Source organism: Vanellus vanellus (assembly GCF_965231255.1).
Source record: "Vanellus vanellus genome assembly, chromosome: 14".
Taxonomy (NCBI): domain Eukaryota; kingdom Metazoa; phylum Chordata; class Aves; order Charadriiformes; family Charadriidae; genus Vanellus; species Vanellus vanellus.
In genome coordinates, this window is record NC_138919.1 from 13781357 (window position 1) to 13797404 (window position 16048).

Here is a 16048-nt window from a genome sequence, read left to right on the forward strand (position 1 = left end):
AGTTCAAACACACGCCTTGCTTCCAGGGAATAGCTGGAACAGATCAAGAGCTCAATTCAACATCCAAGTGCTTAAGTTGAAAGTCACAATTGCTATTCACAAGCTGTTTAGAGTTTAAAAAAAAAAAAAAAAAAAAAAAAAACAACCCCTAAATTTATTGACTTGAAGGTTAAAAACCCTTGGACTCATTTTCAGATTAAATAAGCAGATGTCATGGACTGGGAGTGCTTTTGCCAATAGTCAGATTGTCATCTAACCTGCGCAAACTTTTTAACTAATAATGTTTGAGCAGCTTAAAAGTCTGTCATCTGTTTCCTTGCTGATCATGTGATGTTCTGTCAGGCAAGCAGTTTTATTGCTCTCATTTCAGGCTGCCTTAAAATGCTAGAAAGTTATAAATGTTATATCTACATCTCTGTGTATTATTATTACTATTGTTATTATTATAATAATAAATATTCACTCAACATATTCACTTATTAGGGTGAAAACCTCACATACTGTGCAAATTATGCATCTATGATGTAAATAAATTCTAGATGTAATGAATTACCTTTAAGCTGTGTTTTAAGCTCACTGTAAAAATCTGTACTCAGACTGAACTTTTAAAGGCAAGACCCAAAGCCCACCATGATACAATACTAAAGCATTTTAAACCAAATAGAGGAAAACAACAGCAAATACAGTACTTCTGTGTATAATATTATCCATGTATTTTATATGAAAGATTCTAGACTACATTTTTCTTCCAGATTTTGCATAGTTAGTACAGAGATTACTACTGGTAACCTGCTAATTTAAAAACAACAGGGTAGCGTGTGCGATGGGCCATGCACTTTTGCCTAGCAATAAAAATACTGTTTGTTTTCACAGCTATTTCTTTTTCTAAATTCATCCGTGTGTCTTCCATGTTCCTCAGAGACTGTTCAGATTCCAGCAGTTTTTTCTTCAAGGAACCAATGGACTCTGTTAGCTCTTCAACTTCACTGATCAACCTGAACAGAATTACATTAAGTAATAAAAAAAAATTAGCAGGACCCAGTCTGTGTTCAAAAATACATATGAACTGCAACAGGAATAACGATCAACAACTATAGAATCATAATACTCAGCAACAAAGGACCTCAGAGAAGTCTACGTACTTGGTGAAAATCAGAGTTCACTTTCACAGTTTCTGTACAGATTTAGATAGTACCAAGAATGTCTTTTGCCACTAAGCACTGTGGAACTATCCATCCTCACCTTCTCCCACTCTGCAGGACACTTGCCCTAAGAATTATAGGATGAAAATTGTTAGGCAAGTCACCCAGTTTGACTGGATGAGCATTTTGTTAACCCTGGTTTTTGATATCTGTTCACTGGTATAAAACTCAAGTATTAAAGATGATACTTGCACCAGAGATCAGAAAACAGTCTTCACTTTAAAATCATATAAGCATTTAAAGAAGCAGCAGCATATAATTTCAAAAAAGCAGCAAACCATTTTTAAAGAAGCACATCATGTCACTGAAAGTCAGTGAAGGTTCTTTACTGCAATCTACCTGCAGAGAAGGCACACACTTACTTCCTGGGAAAACAAGATCCCTGTGTGCTATGCAAACTGAGTAACTACAAACAGTATAAGTCTGGCAATTAAACACACGCTCATTCAGCAAAGGGCTTGCGTGTGTCCCTAAATCCCGTTAAAGGCAATGTACATACTGAAAAACTTGCACAGGGATGGTTTGCTGAAGCAGAACCTTAAATGAGTGTGGCTGAGATGGTATAAAGCATTTGGATTAACTGTGACTTTTTCCTCACTGTATAAAGAACAGCATATTGGTTTTAAATGGTAGGCAGATTTGCTACAAGGATATTGTAAGCCTGCAAAAGCTGATTCCCCACTTTTCCTAAGGGTAGGAAAATGCGAAGGAGGAGAATCAATTACAAAGCTTATGATGAGATCAAAACTGACAAATGTGACATTCAGACCTTTAATTGGAAAGGATTTGTTGACCTCCAGTTTTAAACCGGATTATTACTGAAAATCAAATGCCACCAGCCCAACGGTTGATAGTACTGAGGACTTGTCTCAGACTATGAATATGTGCAGCCTATTTACATTCTCAGCACTTGAAGCATAATTCATTCAGCACACAGTCCACCTTGTGGTGAACTTCTGCTACAGCAAAAGGATTACAAATGATCCACATGCTGTCAGATTTTATTGGGATCATCTAAATCAAAAAGAAACCACACGGTTCAGAGAAGGAAGCACAGAGAAAAAAGGCAGAGTTGAGTCTATAGATTTTTATTTGTCACTACATTAGCTCAAAACGATATTTTCCTCGCTGTGATTTCAGGCAATTGAATTATTTCTGACTTATATCAGAATCAAGCTTAGTAATAAAAACTAGAGGCCATGTGTTGCAAATAAAAAGTGGAAAAGCTGTCTAACCTCACTTCTGGATAAAATGGACACCTTGGAGGACCTGTTTGATAGTGTTTACCTGAATTGTGCTTCATCTCTGCAGAGCTCTACATTGGGTCTAAAAGATCTGTCATACAGCCTTGTCTGAGCAACTTTCATTGGGGCTTCTTTGTCTTTGATAGCTTGTTTGAGAGCAGCAATGTTAGCTTCTTGATCACCAATCTCCTTAAGGATCTAAAGAGGGTACCCAAGAAAAAGAACTGTTTAAAAAAAATATACATTGTCTCTGTGCATGCTATACATCTGTTCATGGTCCTAGTGAGCCAGTTAATAGTTTTGACCTCCTATTTGGCCAGAATATAGAAGAAATAGAAGTACAGAAATAGAAGTACTCTTATCAGATATTAAGATGACACAGAATAGTGTTCTGTACCTGACATGGATTAAGACATTTTTCCTCGAGGGCAAATCTACTGTGATCTTCTCAAAAGAGGCTATCACACCTGTAGCCAGCATTTCAAGAATAACACTTACCTTTTTCAAATGATACTCTAGTTTGTGTTTTGCATCGTCCAGCTCCTCGCAGTGTTTGGCAAAAGCCTCATTAACAGCAGCACATTGCATCCTCATGTCCTCAGATATATCATGAAGAATGTTGCCAATCAAGTCACGAAGATTGATGGAAGCCAGCTTTTCTCGTTCTGCCCTATAGATGTTGTCATGACTGAACGTGGCCCATGTGTCCGGCGTTGAGGCACTGGAGGAAGAGGTGAATGGTATACAAATACGAACCTTGATCTTTTGTACAAGTTGCACTTACAAATACAATCTGAAGCTGGTTTTCTCCTTGCAAAAGTGTTGTCAACCTCTATTTGGTTTTGCTGTTGCATGCAGTCCAGACTTACCATGAAGGAAGAAGACTAATTCCTTTACAAAATTAATGAACTCTCATTCACCTTTTGGCCTCTGAGGGATATAATACATGACAGAAAATCTTCCAAAGTTCTTCCATCTTTAGCTAATACTACTAAGGCAAAAAAGTATACATATACTTTTTTGTGCAAGCACAAGCAATTAAGTCACCAGCAAATAAACACATTAATATATTCAAGCTTTACAGTCTGTGTCTACCTCAAAAGAAAAAGAAACAAGATCTCTGGTTATACTTTGCCATGTTGAGCAGCAGAAGGAACTACACAGCACTTGGGAGACTGCACCATGGGAACACTGCCTGAAAGGGGAGAGGGAAGCAGCAAGATTTATTGCAAGTAATAGGAATCCTCTCTGTGTCATCAAGGAAGCAGCACATGCCTTTCCTGAAAGAATGGCATGCCTGCCAACATCAAATGGTAAGTCTCAACAGGATTTAGATCAAGTATAAAGCCAATTATTTCTGAAAAAAAACTTCTACAAACTCAGCCTGCATACACCGAACCAACTTTGCCATCAGTGGTGTGCCATACTGAGATAGTAGCACGACCTTTCCTATCCATGTACCTATTTTAAAGCTATGACATTGTACGTCCAAAGAAGCAGCAATCACACCTTTAATTCAGAGCAACATTACAGCTTTCACTGATGCAAAGGATGTATAGTATCTTATCAGGGTTATTTGTGGAGGATAATGACAGTAACTGCTCACCTCTCTTCAAACTTCACTGAGCTGGGATGGAACTGGATGTTGGTGCCCTGGTTACTGTATCTTCCACATTTATCATCAATGTTGTATGTTTCAACTTTGTCTGACCAGTCCATTTCACAGACCTCTTTGTGTTCTCGATTTAATCTGAAAATTGTTAACGGAAAACAATGCAATTAACAAAACTATCACAAAGCTAGGCTCCTGAGCCTACTCTTTCAAAGCACAATGAGAATGTAAACTTTCCTAACCAAACACTCGCTCTCACAACTATCTGCTAGAACGCCAGGAAGCCTGATGGGTTAACCACTACCCTAGACCACCAGTACTGTTCTGGGCCTACTGAAGGCTTAGAGCTCTTAGAGCTTGAGACAACGGAGTTGTTGGACAGAGGATTTTTTCAGTAGTAGCTACTGCTGCAGTTATTATGGGGAGAATAGGTGTGAGGTTTCCACAACAGAACACTCTTCCCATGACAAGACATCAGGTAGTGTTAATAGAAGACCCATCCTCCTCTTTCGCTGCTATATTGAGCCTGACTCAAATTTAAGACCTCCATAAAGTGACCTTGTATCATTCTCCCAGCCCTCTTATCTGGCCTTTCAAAGACTGTAGCATGCAGACAGTGTCATTCTTCCTTGGAAGATACAGGTACAATGATATTCGGAGTCAAAACTGTTGTTTTGATGTCAATTAAATGAATCACACGTCACCAAATTAATTAGAATGACCTCAGGTTACAAAAGACAGTGGGTCGTTATCAACTGCTAACACCAGATGTCGCTGTCACCTAAGGAATTAAAAGACTCTGCTGATGCTAGTACTAACACGATCTTAAAGCAATTATAAAAAGCCAAGCCTACACTCACTCAGTAGATTATTCTCATACTCTAATTGATGTAGCAAAACGACTTTAAATTATTTTGCATTTATAGACATTCTTTCTAAAAACAATATTTAATTTTATCTAGTAGAATAGCACAAATTGGACGAGATTAAAAAAAATAAAATACTAAAATATCGAGGTTTCCAGCAGTTAACTCCTTCATATTGATGCACCTTAGGATTGGGCTGGTAACATCTTTGCAAAGGGCTTGTTATAAATTAAAACCAAATATTCCTTTTGAAATGCAATGAACATCCAGACTGATAAAGAAGGTAGAGTGAAGTTCCATATTTTAAGTTCATACTGACATCTCGTGGCAAAAATCTCATTTTGAAAAGGTTCTTTGATCAGAAATTATTTTAAAAGATTCTATACTACAAATGTATCATAAAGTGCAACAAAGTAGAGTGATATCCAGATAATATTTTTATTGTGCTCAAGCTTAGTGTTGGAAAATTGGAGAACTGAATACGCACACTGGAAATCAGGGCTGAAAATCTAAAGCATGGCTTTAGGGCATGGCTCTTCTCTTACCTTACCCTACTTGAAAATCCTGATGTTTCATCACTGGGTTTGTTCAGGTTTAAATAAAATTCATGTGGTTCATAAGCCTGGCATGGGTACAAACTTTATCCACTGGGCATTGTACTCCTATATGTCAGGAATTATTTGGCTATATAAATTAGCTGCTACAGAATTGTGAAAAATGTCTTACCGCATCTGGTTGCCAGCTTGCATCAAAGTTCTTTTCAAAAGCTCCTGGATATTTCTGATGAGTTCAACTTCCTAGATAAAAACATTGAGACTCCTGTGATATCCAGCGCAGTATATGCTATCCTGCAGAGCAATTCAATTTCAATGGTTGTGGATAAATGCTTAAATCTTCCACTCATTACCCACTCTTACCCTATTATTGCAAGACAAGATCTTCTGAGGAGTTAGCAGAAATGGAGGTAACTCAGCTGTAAGTCCCAGGTGGCGACAATACTTGGAATACTTCTAAAGCCCAGGGATTCATTACTTTCATATTGCATATATTCTATGAAAAAAAAAATCTATGTTCTATCAGATTAAACAGAATAACTGAATTACTTGCACAGACTTGAAGTAGGGGGGGAAGAAGGCACCACCACCCCACTCAGCAGGAGACTGGAGTCAGTGCCTTGCACCAACACAAGACGCCGTTTCAACCCTGAGCAGGGCACTGCCTGCCCTGCAAGCACAAACTTAGATGTCAGGGGCTGCTGCCTTGCACAGGGATGTGATGCAGCAGATCAGCTTCTCTGGCAAGACGCTGGCTTCCAGAACCTGCTGAGTCCTTGCAGATGCCTTCAGAGCCTGCTACCTCCGTCTGTAGTAAGCGTTTTATCTGTATGCAAGGCAGAGGCTTCCCATCAGATTCCTCCAGATCTCCAAAACAACACTTTGTCTGAAATATGGTGATAAGGTGTTATTTAATAAAAAGGAGTAGCAGTATCATAATATTCTGTTGGTCTGAGTCCTTTGAATGCTTTGTATTAACTAGAAATAGAAGTTAACTATGATTAGTCACTGTCTGCTTCAGCAGGTGTAGGAAAGCTGTCATAATATAAACCAAATGACACTTACAACTTTACTTTTTTTTACCAGATCTATGTATTCCAGAACTCATTTTGCCTCTGATGATGGACAGTATCAAGGACTGCAGAATTATCTCAAATATGCAATGCTGTTGGAGGAGTTAATTTCCTCTCAGTTGCAAGCCATGACTGCTCAACATCATGAAGATTTGCCTCACCATCATATCGGATCCGATGTCTGAAGTTTCAGCTCAAGCTGGTTTTAGCAGGAATGTTCATTTCCACACAAACGGGATCAAACCAAAAAAGGCCATACTTTCTAATAATGTCTTGTTGAACAAAAAGTACTGGTGCTCATTTTTGACTGCATAATGCTGCTTTAGGGATTAACTATCAATGCTCTATGAAATGACTTTACTGACCAGGTGATTACATATTATTATATAAAAGCCAGTCCAGCAAGCGTTTTCTTTTTTTATTATTTAAAGGAATTTAATATTTGAGGCTCAGATATTAAAAAGAGCTTTTGTATATGAAAAACTCCTCATTAATTTTGCTGGTTTACATCAATGACAGTCCACCAATGACAGCTAAGGGAGTACGTACTTAGTAATAAACTTTATTCCCAGAACACTGCTGGCACTCATTGATCCTTGTACTGGTTTTGACAAATAAATGAGCGCGTGTATCCCTGCAGTGTGAGTTTCTCCATCATAAGAAACCAACAGGGACCATAAAAAAAAAATCATTTTATCCTAAATGGAAAAGGACAGTCATGATTGGAAGAAAGTATTTTTAAGGCTCAAAAAGAGAACAATTAAAATAAATACAGAGCTGAAGGTATCCTTTTACAAACTGTGAGAACATGAAAACACACTTTCTGCAGGGAGGAAGTATGACAAATGCTGTGTTGTCAAAGTAAAAATTCAAAAGGATTATAAAGGGTTAGAAAGGTCCCGCACTCAAAATTACACTTATAGTAATTGATGTTATTTTGTGTTTGGTAGTCAGTTTCCATGTAAAATAAAGAGACAACCAGTTTCCTGTGAGTAATGTGCCTGATTTTAAATGAGAAAAGTCTTCCTTTAGCAATTAAGATCTCTCTCATAGAAAGAGTGAAATAATGCAAAAATAAAGAATTCCCTTGTTGAATGACCTAAAATAAAATTTTTAAATGGATTCCCTGTTGAGGAGATACGCATTCAAATATGATATTTAAAACTGAAGATATAATTCTCATAATTAGTGGCAGTCTAAGACTAGTTAAACTGAATAAGCAGGGATAAATGACAATGAAGTTTCAATGCTTATATACTAAATGATATGTCTTAACTTTTAAAACAGTTAAAAATTCAGATTGTATGGATGGGAAGAGCTGTGGCACTAGGTTGAAGATGAAGATCCTTTAATCTAGGTTCCTCAGTCCTAGCTGTACTGTTAGACATCGTAGGACAATCCAGCCTGCTGCCTACCCAGAGCTGCGGCTGACTCGTGGGATGGACGTGGGAGAAGGTCCACACTGCATGAATGCCTGCCAGGTAGCGCTACCTGCAGAGGAGCAGGAACCGGGAATCTCATACACCACAGGGAGGACTTATAAAATGCCGTGTCTCATCCTTCACATTCTCTTTCCAGAGTAAATTCCATCAACGACCATGGCAGAGGGAGTTGCAGCCAGGAGCACAGCTCTCCCAGACCTAATTCCACATTAAAATCCTGGGAGCAGATCTGGATTTTACCAAGTGGCAGAATGGATGACCTCTATTTAGTCTGTGCACAGAATGGTGTTGGCAATTCATTTGAAGGCCCAGGCTGTATTAAGAGAGTAAAAGCATGTGAAAGAGTTTTAGTAGTAGCAGCATCTTTGGTTCAGAAGACAACATTAACTTAGATTTGCATTTCTTCAGTTCCTGAGAGGATCTGGTGGATGAAATGTCTTTTTTTCCCCTCCTTATTTTTCCCATGTCTTCATGTGCTGTCTGTTAAAATGAAATACTGTCAAATCTGAAGTGATCTTGGCTTCTTTTCAGCTGTCTTCTCCATGGTTAATACTAATAATAAACCTCTGTTATTATAAATGGTTGTCAATTAACAGGGAGAGAACATTTTATAGTTTAGCATGCCATTTATTTTTATTACAGTATTTAATGTTTATGATGCAAAAGTTGGATTTTCCTCAAATCTAGTGATAAAACCATCCCAGTTCATGACTTTGTAAGTGTTTAATTAATGGTGCAAAGAAAATGTTTAAGAGCAGATGTTTGTGCCTTCCATGAATTTACAAATCCATTTTTTTTGCAGCCTGTCTTTTTACATCAGTGACTTGCAGATGTCAGCAATGTCTAAATACAGCACCCAGAGCCAGAATAACACAGTGAGGGAGCAGCTAAGAGGAACTGGTAGAATGCCATGAGAGAGGCTGTGCAGTCGCCCTTGATTACAAATCTGGCTGCATCCATCCATCAGTAACAACATGACACCAGATGTCCCACACATCAGCATGGCAAATAAGAAAAAGCTAGCTTACAGATCTCACTAGATTTAGACCCCCAAACAGCATGTAACAGGAAGACTGTTATTCATTACAGCTGGGAGAGAAAGCAGGTAACAGTCTTCAAAAGCTCAGTTCTGTGACTGACCTTTTTCCTGCTGGTCTCCAAGAATCATTTTAAAATCTACCATCTGTAGATGTTGAAAATAAGCACCGCACTCTTAACCGAGTTGTCTATGTACAGGACTGTCCTATTGTACAAAGCTAAAGATCACAGTGTTTGGAAATGGTATTCCACTGTTTTCCTTGCCCCATTATTGCAGTTAGCAGCAATACATATTTAGGTATAGTTTTCCATTTTTTTAAACTTTGATTTTACACAGTTTACAGGCTCTTGGCTAATGTCTTTGTCTTCGGCATCAGGGACTAGCTGGGGATGACTTCATTGCTGAAGCAAATGCACAACAAATCAACACTCTTGAGTCAAATAAATTTCTAGGGTAAAAAAAATGGCATAAATATAAGTACATCTGCTTAGGCCACAGTCATATCTGGCACTCAGTTAATGAATCTGGACACTGGACATGCAGAAATAACCTTGAAATGCAGAATATATGCAGTTGAAATGATTTATTGACAGTATACTACCATGCGGCGAGTCCTTTGCTAGGGCTTACATTTTCAATATTAAATGTGTGCACAGAAACATACTAAATTGTCATTAAACTCATGCAAAGGGGATTCAGAGGAGATGTCATATAGGTTATGAAAGTCAAAAACCTGATATAAACCAGATGCATGTACTGCTTTTTCTGAATTGAACTATTTCCAATGCAGCAGCACAAATAAATAAAATTATTCTACTTGAGAGGTTTTATCTTCTTTTTAGTCATCAAAGATCCTTCTTTATTGAAAAAACAATTGTGTCCTTCAGCTTCTCTTTCTTAACCAGAACTGCATTAAGAAAAGATTAATAGGATGCTAAGTGGAGTCAACGAGCTTCTGAGTAACAGCTGATTTTACTATGCATGTAAGGAGCTTTCACTTAAAATACCCTCATCCCTCATACCAGCTGTGGCTATTTAGTGGTGGTATGTATCACAATACGTGATCTAAATATGACTCTATTCTGCAAAGTAAATAGGACAGATGAATTGGAGCCAAGACTCCCTAAAAGAGGAAAAAAATAGGAAAACCTCAAGTCTTATATGGATGCCTAAAACCTTCATCAGAGAGAGTTCTGTTTTCCTTGTGAGTCATCTGAAGTGATTCTTACTGACCAGATAATGAAAGTGCAATTACATGCAAAATTCAAAACTGCTTGTATTTGATGTTGTCTCTTTAAATGTCATCTGCCAAGCGGCTGCTGAAAGGTGGTTATCTCTGCAGGATGCTCTGGGAACTGGAAAATGTTCTTCATTGCTGCAGAAAGCTGAAAGCAGGAAAAAACCCTATGTCCTATGAAAAGCTTTTCCATGACTATGTGAAAAGCAGTCCCTTGCCCAGACACGCTCTTCCCCTGGCTGCAGATTCCCCCATGCGCCTGTCCATGGGAGCTGGTGGGAATACAGCAAAGATGCCAGAGAACAATGCCAGCACAAGCCTGTGCTGCTAGTAGGAGAGGAAGAATTTCAAAGGAAGGAAAATGCCCTAGAATATCAATTACCTGTGTAATTAAAACTGCGAGAAAAAGAATGTCTGTTTCCTCACACAACTGAGTCGTGGAAACTATTTCTTATTTTTCTCAGTTTTTGCATGGGAAGAGAATAAATTACTCCTGATCTCCCTTGTATTTCTTAAGAGAGTTAAGATTAGAAAGTGACTGGACAAGTAAGCAACATTCAGAAAAAGTATGTCAGCACTTTAGTGATAAAATTTGCATAACTCCTCCAAATAAGCAAATGTTGTAACACAGAGCTACCAGTGAACTGAGCCATTAACTTGGAAATCCGTGCAGTGAACAGTCACAATTCATGGCAGAGCAGCTCTAAGTGTCAAGAATTATTAGTCAGTTTTGGAGAGAGTAAGAAATACAAGGTACCATCTGATTTCTTGCAGTGAAAGAGGTATAGAGTATAGCTGCAGCTTAAAGAGCCAGCAAAGCTATTTTCTGGCTATTTTCTATTTAAAAGCTATTTGCAAACATTCATGCCATAAAATCTATTCCTCTGTGAAAATGGGAAGGATTTCCTCCCATATTATGTACTCCCCTTCCTTCTGCACTGCAAAGGTCATTGGCATGGCAACAAAATCTTCATTTCTCAAGAGTCCATCTGCTGCGGGTATATACGCCTCATCTGAACTCACATCATTCTTTTTTGATGACATCCCACTTGGCTGTTGATGGTCTGTCGTCACATGCACAGAACCACAATTTCAGGTGAAGAATTAGCAGCAGCAGCAGATGGACTTCTGAGCAAGGAACAAATTATTCTCTGAGATCGGGAGGAAAGAAATACAGGAGACAAATCCTGACAGATAATGATTTCTTTGGTGTAAAGTGTAAATCTTACACTTCACAGACTTCTCTAAAACATCAGCAGCTGATGAAAATAATTTATTTTCCATAATCTAAATCTTGTAACAACTCACACACTAAAATCTCTTATACACTAACTCTCACGTGTTTATATTTTTGACCGGAACAACCTCTTAAATATAGATTACAATTCAGCAATTGTACACAATTCCTATTAAAAATATTGCTAAATACTATCATGCCATCAACCATGTAAGTCTCTCCAATATTCTTCTAACAACAAATATTAATCATCTGGTTTAATCAGTAACTCATCATGAATCAACTTTTGTAGTATATTGGAGACTGTAGGCAAATAATCATTAATTTATTTGTGGGACACTAGAATATTTATCATTCCAGAGTGAAAAATGACCCAGAATCTGTTCCCTGTAACATGTGCAGCCACAATAATTATATTAGGTTTGAAGGCAATCTACATGCAGTGCTGGATCTCAGTTACAGATAACAAAGTGTCAGCTGGAATAGAGAGTCCCCTATGGGAGAAAAAGGATCAAGCAAATTTCAGGAGCGTCTCAGGTTTTCTGAAGTCACACTGTCAGAAATACCATCTGTCTGTGCCTCCCTGCTTGCCTGGAGCTGTCATCTCATACAGGTGTCCCACGACTACATTGCACAGTTCAGAGAGAGCTGTGCTGCTGTCCTGCAGGACGTTTAAAATGACAATTTGTGTTGAGACACTGTAGTTCAGTGCTGGATCACCACCTTGTTGTGGACCTTGGCAAGACTACAGCATCAGACCTCGTAGTAAAAGGTAATAGCAGAGACTGCCAAATTTGGACAGTTTGAGCATGCAAACAGGCAAGGTCCTGAATAGTCTGCTCATGGGGTATTTTTAAAGAGTAACATGCAGAGATGAGAGGACTTTAAGCCAAATGGAGACTGGAAGAAGTTTAATGCCAGAATAGGATGGCATCTTGGTTCAGAAAACCTCTGGTTTGATTTTGTTTGGATCTGGTCTGAGAGAGGGGATCTGGTCTCCTCTAGTCATACTCATGTGATTTAAAATACTTTTTAAATAGAGGAAGGATTCTAAACCTAGGAGTGACAGACAGAGTCCAGGCTGCCAGAAAGGGGTACTTGGCCTCTGTGCATTGCCATAAGATACCTTCATGAGCTACAGTCATCACCTACTGACCAAGCTGTTCACCATTTTAGAGCTCAGGGCAGCACTAAGAGAGCACAGCCAACAACCCTTAACATCCTAAAGTCCTGCTCACCTTCAGCAACTCTCTCTCCACATCATCACTGACCAGGTCTGGGGCTTGCCTCCTGTCCCGACACTGCAGGTTATCAGTGGCAATAGCATAGGGCACTTCAGTGGCATCAAGCGCTCTTTCCAGACGCAGCTTCTGGGCTGCCAGCAGGCTGGTCTCAGCATCAAGGTCCTCAATCTCCTTCTGGAGCTCAGCCTTCCAGAAGTGTATGTCTTGCAGGCGCTGGCCCACGGCAGCTGTGGAGTCCTGCTGGGCACGCTGGGCAGCAGCAGCAGCATACTCAGCCAGCTCCTTGGCCTCGGCCCGGTTGTGTTCGGCCTGCTCGCAGCCAGCGAAGGCCTTGTGGTACAGCTCAGAGTGGTTCAGGTGCCACTCAGTGGGCAGGTACTTGGCAGTGCGGAAGCCAGCAGTGGCCAGGCCGCTGGAGGAGTCGGGCCCCGTGTTCAGCGCTACCTCGTACACCTTCATGGGTAGGTCGGAGGGGGGCACCGACTGCGGCGCCGGCTCCTTGGTCAGCAGGGCCCTGGACTGCGCCATGGCGCCGGGGCCTCCCGGAGGGCAAGCCCTGCCTCCCCACTAGGCCGCGCCGCGTCCTCCCGTCGCCGGGGCAACGGCGGCAGCCAATGAGGAGGCGGGTCCCCCCATTGCGAAGGGAAACCCGAGGCGGTAGCTGGAGAACAGCCCGCCCCCTCGTTACCTCACAACTGCAGCCACCAATCAGAGCGCGGATCCCCTCCGAGGGCGCGTTGGATTGGGGAACGCCGGTTGCCCGCACCCACCTCCAAGCTGCTTGTTGCTATGGCGACGGGGACACCCAATGGGGGAGGAGTAGGGCGGGTCGGGGGTGTCATGGCGGCGCCGGGCGGCCTCGTGGCGGGAGGAATTTCTGACAGAGGTCATGGCGCCTGTTGTAACGTTTGCAATTGGCATGTGCGACTGTGGCGGTGAGAACAAAGATACGCCGAAGTCTCTACGTTGCCTCCCGACTCCCCTTTGTGCTGAGGAACTTTTCTTTCCCAACCACCGCGGGTGCGCACTAATGCTTTTTCCCGTTTGTTTTGGGAATACAAGCGGATCCTGACAGGACTTCAGGCCGGTTCCTGCCCGGCGAGCGGTGGAGGCGAGTGGGAGGCGCTGCGGGCCCCTCTGCACTTGCCCCAAGGCCCAGCGAGCCCCTGGGGCGGCGGGCAAGGCCCTGTGGAGGCCCCGGGGCACGGTGCGGGGCCTGCGGCATCCGCTGGTCTTAAGCCATTCAATTTAATATATTTTTTAGCACCTCACTCCATTTTTACACCCAATGTTCATTCTGCGGACAATTTGTGTGACTCGGGCCTCACGGCGGATCAGGTGCATGTGAAATCCAGCTGCTGCGGCACCCCTTGTTTAATTTTCTACTTGGGGAGATAAAGACAGTTGATGCTCGAATTATATTAAATTTTGGGGGGGTTGCCATCACTGTGCAACAAGGAAAGGAAATGAAAGGAGAGGCTGCGAGGGAGAGGCGTCTCTTCAGAGCCCTTGGAGGAAGGAGAGGGAGGTGCTGAAGAGCGCGGTGACAATAGAGGGCACTCTCGTCCTTGCACTGCGACAGATCCTCTGTCTTCAATGTCATTTTGACTTAGAAAATAAAAAGGAAGAACGAGCCATGTGCGCTGCGGCCCGCCCAGTGTCATCCAGGCTAATGGGCTCCTTGGGCGTTGAAAGAGGGATGCCTGAACCGCATCGAGGTGTCCACGGCAGGTAACACACACACACACACCCCACGGGCGTGGAGTAATGACTCCCCGGCTGCTGAGAGGTGCTGTTTGCACCGTGCAAACTTCTGCGGAAGACACTTTGCTTTATGAGAGTTTGCTCTAAATCCACAGAAAGTCAATGGTAATTTTTCCTACAGGGTTTTGCACTCTTTAGAAAGATCAAGCGGTTGTCCCCGATAGAGAGTCTGCGTTCAAAAGATGCATCACGTGTGGGCTGCAAGCTGCTGCCTGCCAGCCCTGTGCTGCAGCTGGCAGCACATGCCCAGCGAAGGCTCCTTTCCACAGAGACAGTGTTGGAAAAGGACATTAAATCCCAGCAGAGATAAGAAATCGTTCATCTTCCCTTTTGCAAATATTATAATATAATTGGCCCTCCAGTTAAACAGCAGTAGTCGATGATCGCTTTGCACTGCTGGTCACTGGAATGACACGCTTTGCTTTCCCTTTGCATTTCATTTCAATTTCCTTTTTCATGCATCTTTCCTCTAACATAGCTGTTCCTTTCCTTATGTTACCCCCAGCCTGTGCCTGCCTTTCTCTTTCCTCTGCTTGTGGCCTTCTCTGCATGACGATCTATGCAAATTTTGCATTTTTAAAGTACAGTAGGTCTACGGGAAAAGCCCTGCTGAGCTATTCGGAGTGAAAGTCCTTGGTATGGAAAATACATTTTTTTAAAATAAGGGCAGCAACAATTTTCTCTTAAGTAGCATTTTTCTCTGAAGGTTTCAAAAGAGCTTTTATTAGTGTCATCTTATCACAGCCCATTCAGTGTCACCCAGGCAGTTTTGAAGGTGGGTCAATTAGGGCCATGATGGGACGTGGCTGAGGTTGCAAACTTAGCAGCTGAGTTCTAGGCCCTAAATGTGACTAGTAACTTACAATCTTTTCCAACAGGGAAACACTACAAAAAATATGTAAAGTTTTCCCGATCCAGTGCAAGGATTACTTTATAGGGTCGTTATCCCAACTGGTCAATGTTTCCAAGGACCAGACAGATTTTGGAGAGTATTTGCATCAGACTGTGTTTTGTTTGGGTTTTTTGGTCAGTCTAAGCCCATTTTCAGGTGCTCACAGATGCATCATGTCCTAACAGGCGGCATATCACATTGTTGTGAGAAATAAAAGCAAAACCTATTGGCACCTGGAAGATTCAGGAGTTCCCTTCGTTATCCAGGGCAGACCCAGGGACCCTGTGTTTCAAAGCCATTCTGACAGCCGAGTGATTTAATATGCCACTATAACATATAAATTATTAACAGCTACTCAAGATGTTCTCAGAGCACAAGATGACAAAACTTACAGGAAGAAAAGAAGTGTTTTTCAGCTCAAATTTTTGACATGCAATAGAGTAAGATTTCTCATGGCTAGGATCCTTTTTACAGGAAACTGGTTCCCCTTCCGACAGCAAATGCTCCTTTTTATGTCAGGTGCCTGGTGAGCTTTTTGGCCTGCTGCTGCTTCTTTTTCCCTTCTTTCTTTCTTTTGTTTGATTTTTTAAATTAGCATGAGTGGCCAAGGCAATGTTGTCACCTGGATCCAGTCTTCATGTT

At 41.3% G+C, this 16048-nt stretch overlaps 1 protein-coding gene across 1 annotated transcript; it reads right to left on the minus strand.

The window, feature by feature from the left end:
- Window positions 1–778: 778 nt before the first annotated feature.
- On the minus strand, window positions 779–13278 carry TEKT4 (tektin 4; the record flags this gene model as incomplete). The annotated part of the gene is made up of 6 exons (XM_082490548.1): window positions 779–995; window positions 2490–2644; window positions 2945–3167; window positions 4053–4196; window positions 5651–5721; window positions 12745–13278. 6 exons carry the CDS (start codon window positions 13276–13278, stop codon window positions 779–781), a joined length of 1344 nt encoding a protein of 447 aa, XP_082346674.1.
- Between the last annotated feature and the right edge of the window lie 2770 nt (window positions 13279–16048).